At 41.0% G+C, this 6,000-nt stretch overlaps 1 protein-coding gene across 1 annotated transcript; it reads left to right on the forward strand.

Moving 5' to 3' along the window:
- Positions 1–1,602: 1,602 nt before the first annotated feature.
- On the forward strand, positions 1,603–5,494 carry zic2a (zic family member 2 (odd-paired homolog, Drosophila), a). Its single transcript, XM_063887124.1, has 3 exons — positions 1,603–3,043; positions 4,167–4,330; positions 4,518–5,494. The coding sequence occupies exons 1-3, from the start codon at positions 2,071–2,073 to the stop codon at positions 4,710–4,712; spliced, it is 1,332 nt and encodes a 443-aa protein (XP_063743194.1). The 5' UTR covers positions 1,603–2,070; the 3' UTR covers positions 4,713–5,494.
- The last annotated feature ends 506 nt before the right edge of the window (positions 5,495–6,000 follow it).

Below are 6,000 nucleotides of genomic sequence, written 5' to 3' on the forward strand. Positions count from 1 at the left end.
TTGTGTAATGGAACGGGAGAACTTGTGGGATTTTGATTTGGTGCAAATGTAAGTAAACTTCCTTTGACTTGTGAATGTGAGAGAGCAGCTGTGGTTTGTCGCATGTATATCCCCAACTAAACACAGATAAAGGGCATGCTGGTAATGACAATTACCAGTAAAATAAGCAAATCCTTTTTTTTTTTATAAAACGACTTTCATTTATCAGTTATAGTTTTCCTCTTTATAAAAATATATGGTTTAGAATGTAAAACAGTGGCTGTACAGCTTCAGCCTATTGTTTTATTGAAGACATCCTTTTTATTGCTAAAACAAAACCGTAGCCACAAGGACCATCGATATTGAAATACAAATGCATCGTAATTCAATGTTACCTAAAAAATAGTTTTTAAAAAACACCCGAATTTATTGCTCAAACTTTATTATTGGGAGTTCAGGAAAGGCTCGACCTTACATGTCACTAATGGTTAACTTGAATCTAAGTGCAGTTCACCACCATAACATGTATTTTAATTGCTGTGGTGAATGTGAGAATCACCGAGGAAACAGAACCAGCGACATATGGAACCATTAAAAGAACCAACAACAAGCACAAGCGGTTGCCAGTGTGAGCGCTGGGGCACCGCTAAAGGCCCAGTTGTGGTTCTACAACCAGTGAAAAACCACTGGACTCCATGTGCAGCCACACATGCTTTTTCAGCTGTGGAGAATTAAGCGGAGAGAGATTCGTCATAATAAATGATTCTGCGAGAACTTTATCATATCAACAGATTACTAAGATATTAAGTTACATCACCGTTTTAAATGTTATTGTGGTATAGCAGTTTATTATAATTTGGTCTGATACTTCTTTTAAGGAGGGAAGCTGGGTGGTGGGGTTGCAGCATTCATCCATTAAAACAAGACAGGCTATGCTCTGCATTAGCTGATTGTTTTTTTTGCCATCAATTATTGCTGCTTTTGCAGTTCAATAAAATAGTGTCGTTTTTCAATCAATGCATGATGCTTCATAAAGGTGTCTGAACATCATGGTTTTACACCGTTCCCTTTTCTGCAGTCATACGGGCATGCGTACTAAACACTTACGCTATTCGTGTAATTTAAGATGTCATGGCGATAAATGAATATCCTTATACTTTATTACACGGTTCAGAGTAAACTGATAAAGGAGCGTGATACATTTCCTTTTACTTACCAAAGAAAGAGTAAAGACAGAGCTGCTGCTTTTATTTAGATTAGTTAATAACCATTAACAACAAACCATCTGACTTGCATTCCCCCCGATCTGAATATTTGTATCTCCAATATTTTTATTTCTCAACAAATGCCACATCCGTATCCATTTATTTATACTACGACTTGGTTCCAAGGAATATAAACAACATATCTCTCCTCTCCTCTCTGGTCGTGATCCTTTCGCTTGTATATACCCCCAAACCTTCTCCTAAAAGTAGGCGGTAATTATTAGTGGAAAATGGCGTTGCGCTATTAAGTCGCCAAATCGCTACCTACTATTGGAGGGCCACCTGGGATTGATGAGGCGCAGTGGCCAATGAGACTGCGAGGAATGAATGAACGGGCTCCAGTTAAAGGGGGCGGAAGAAGAGGTAGAGCCAGTCCACGGAGAAACAGGGACCCTCCGCGATAAACACAGGCGAGCCAGAGAAATAAATACATACCCAATCGGAACAGCGTTTTTGAGATGCTCCAGCTACTCGCTCTGTGCACGCCGAGGACACCCAGTAAGATAATTATTTAATTCTTCAAGTGCATTTTATCGCAGCCAACTGCCGCAGTCAAGAAAACAGGACTCAAGGAAACTCTTAATTTCGTTGCGTTTGGGATTTTTGCGGCACAAGTTAAGTAGAAGTAAATTCAGTGTTCGTTAAACCGAGCTGTTTTTTTCCTCCTGAGCGGAGCAGCATTTTGAATTACATCTGATATGGTGTTTCTAAGGTTGGAAGTTGAATCGATGCCTGCCAGCATTTGATTTTTGTTCTTAAACTTATTCGCTGTAGCCTTGTGCTGATTTAAACAAACAGACTTAAAAAAAATACGCAAACTGAAATCATGTTACTGGATGCTGGTCACCAGTTCCCCGGACTGGGAGTGGGGTCATTTGCAAGGCATCACTCAGCGAGCGAGATGCAGGAAAGAGACTTGAGTTTGGCACAAAATAGCTTCGTAGACTCCGCACACATGGGTGCGTTTAAGCTGAACCATGATCTCTCCCCGGGACAGAGCTCTGCCTTCACCACACAGGCGCCCGGCTACCCCGCTGCGGCTTTGGGGGCTCATGCCGCCCATGTCACGTCGTATGCAAGCTCCCCATTCAACTCAACCAGGGACTTTCTCTTTCGTAGTCGTGGATTCGGAGAATCCTCTCCGGCGAGCAGCCAACACACTATTTTTGGCCCCTCGGCGGGATCCCTCCATCACTCCCATACAGACACTCAAGGCCACATTCTGTTCCCCGGCATCCACGAACAGCATGGGTCCCACGGATCCCCGAATGTCCTGAACGGGCAAATGAGGCTCGGACTACCCGGGGAAGTTTTTGGACGCTCTGACCAGTACCACCAGGTCTCAAGCCCGAGGACCGACCCTTACTCGGCCGCACAGCTTCACAACCAATATGGCTCCATGAATATGAACATGGGGATGAACATGGCAGCCCATCACCACCCCGGTGCCTTTTTCCGCTACATGAGGCAACAGTGTATCAAGCAGGAGCTCATCTGCAAGTGGATCGACCCCGAGCAGCTCAGCAACCCGAAAAAGTGTTGCAACAAAACTTTTAGCACCATGCACGAGTTGGTCACGCACGTCTCAGTGGAGCATGTCGGGGGACCGGAGCAGACAAACCACGTCTGTTTCTGGGAGGAATGCGCCAGGGAGAGCAAACCGTTCAAGGCGAAATACAAACTGGTGAACCACATTCGGGTGCACACCGGGGAGAAGCCTTTTCCATGCCCCTTCCCCGGCTGTGGAAAGGTCTTCGCACGGTCAGAAAACTTGAAGATCCACAAGAGAACACATACAGGTAATTATTAAAACATTGACAGTTTTTAAAATGATTTCAATCTATTAATAAGATCGGTTTTATTGCTGGTAGTAAGCCAGCATGTGCATTTATTTCGCTGTTGTAAACATGTGTCTTGCCAAGCGTAAACACGAATTAAGATCTAATTATCAGTGGCTATTTTCGGCTGCTAAAGTCGATAGTATTCGTACAAACAGTCAAAGGAGATTTAGGATCACATCCGGGAGAGTGAGAAAATTACTTTGGATTAGCAAAATAATAATGCTTTATATTACGGCTACATTAGACATCTTAATAATTCTTTACAGTGTAAAACGTTTAAAAAACTATTGAATCAGGTCTGTCGATGTTTTACTGTTTTGGGGTAAACTTTAAAAATGGGTCAAAGGGGGAAGTGGGAGCGCTTTGCGTGCATCGTAAAGCAGACAGGGTGGTGTAGTAAATCATATCAACTGATTTAATGTGGGTAGTGCGCTTTTATCGCTCATATTTTTTCCACTTTTTCATTTAGATGCGGCCTTAGATAAATTATTCACACATCATATCTAATCAATTTCTAATTCCTGTGTGTTTAGAAGTTGTGTGTTATGGTGTGGGTTTAGCCGGGGACAGCAGTAGTACTGTTTAAGCGTGAGGAATGTCTTTTGTTTTCTCATGCGTCCCTTTTGATGAGTAGCTAAGGTGCTAGACAGGGCCATTACCAGCCTTTCACATTTGGACTTATTTTCTTGGGAAATGTATTATGGTGCCGTGCCATGAAATTGGTCAGGTGCTAATTAGATTTTTATTGTCTCTCAGCAAATGGTACGCCTTCTGTAGGCCTACCGAGGACGGCCTTATCCCTCTCTCTCCCACCCCCTCCAAATCACTATGCGCATTATTTATTAACTCCCCCCACTCGTTTTAAGATAAGCCTTACATTTTGAATGCAGCAATCAGGATCCTGCTATGCGTTGTTTTAAAAGTGTGATTGATTGCTGTGATTTAAGAGCATAACTGTAACTGTAAACCCTAACTTTTGAATGTATATTTTACGCATCCAATGAGCTGCACAACCGCCCGAGGCATTTCTCTGTGCAAAATATCTGATTAGGCTACATGTATTATTTTTTTTCCCCTGAAGGAGAGAAGCCGTTCCAGTGTGAGTTTGAGGGCTGCGACAGAAGGTTTGCAAACAGCAGCGACCGAAAGAAACACATGCACGTTCACACGTCGGACAAGCCATATCTCTGCAAAATGTGTGACAAGTCCTACACACATCCCAGCTCTCTACGAAAACACATGAAGGTAAATACATCGTGTCTGTAAATGTATGCTGATTATTTGTGTGTGTGTGTCAGGCCTTTGTCATGTTTGTTGTTTCATTTACACTTGTGATTATTGCATTTTAAATTGTACAACATTCATTGTTATCTAAATTCAAATGTCTTTCCTTTTTTTGATGTTGATATTTATGTCTCTTATATTTCTCCAGGTGCATGAAGCCTCCCCACCACCATCAGACTCATCACCAGCAGCCAGCTCTGGTTATGAATCCTCCACACCTCCAGGCCTGGTGTCTCCCACCACCGAGACCCAAAGCAACACCACTATGTCCCCAGCCTCAGTTGTGCACAACACCACCAGCCACAGTGGCCTATCCTCCAATTTCAGTGAATGGTATGTTTAGGACTAAGCTGAAATGAAGCAACACTCACTCATTTCACTGCACTGGACCTTTCAGCAGGAGACTGTGCACACAAGAGGCACACAAACATTTGTTTATTTTATTATTTTTGATCTGCCAGGGAAGATGACGATTACCAACAGAGGAAAATATGTATAATAGTCGAGGTGTGTTTCATATTGTAAATAGTTACTGAAAGCCCACTTTCCCATTGGTTGTGATAGTTTGTCAGTCTTTGGTGTATAGATGTTCCTTCAATGGTAGCTATTTCTCAAACTGGACTTTTAGTGCACATATTACGAAGAAATTGTACTATAATGTTGAATATTGTGATCCCAAGGCAAATTGATTGTACTATACTAAACATCTATAAACTGGAAAGAGTGCCAAAGTTAACATTTAACTCAAACAGACCACAATATTATGCTTGTGAATGTATATTTTAGTTTGCTGGGCTTAACTTGTGATGTTTTGTGCTTTGCAAGTTTGAATTGTGAAATACTATCTGGAAGATTGTGAGGAAAATAAACGTTGTGCCGTTCGATTTTCTGTAACTACACCCTTCCTTTTGTAAATATCAACTGCCATATTTATCCATTTGTAATTAAATTATGGTATTTACTTGCTACAGATGAAACAGTATTTATAAAGAATGTTTCTTTACTATAAATATGTACAATTACGAGCTAAACATGGGCAGTTGTTTCGTTATGTGCTTTTGTTCAAAGTTTTAAGAGGTGTTTTCTTCCTAATTGTGATAAGAATTTTACTGCATACAAATATAATAAAAGGTGTTGCAAGTGCTAAATATTTTCTTTCATTTTTAATGCGCTCTGCTTTGTTGGCTGCTGCTGCAGCTTAGTGAGTAGCATCTTTTTCGGGAAAGATGTTGTCTGTTTTGGAATTAACCAAGGCACTTTATTAAGTCTTGGACATTATGACTTATAGCCATTAGCTCTTGGACAATTCTTCATTTCTCAATATTTGTCCTCAGGCTAAAGGACATATGGTGTAAACCTCAAGCTTTGCAAAGCATGATTACAGGCCCTAAACAATGTGGCTGTTGTGGTAGAGATTAAACAGGAGATTTGGGAATACTTTTAACATGGACACAGACAGATTGTTACTGAAATACAGCCTACCGATAGGCACAAAGTTAATTAGTCTTTTTAAATTATTGTACTAGACTTTTAAATATTTTAATTTAAGTCAAGAAATCCAAGCAAACTAAACATTTTAATTCAGCACCTTCAGCACTCACTGTGTGTTCCTATTCATTTAAAGAAATATT

Source organism: Eleginops maclovinus, chromosome 7 (assembly GCF_036324505.1).
Source record: "Eleginops maclovinus isolate JMC-PN-2008 ecotype Puerto Natales chromosome 7, JC_Emac_rtc_rv5, whole genome shotgun sequence".
In the NCBI taxonomy this organism is placed as follows: Eukaryota; Metazoa; Chordata; class Actinopteri; order Perciformes; family Eleginopidae; genus Eleginops; species Eleginops maclovinus.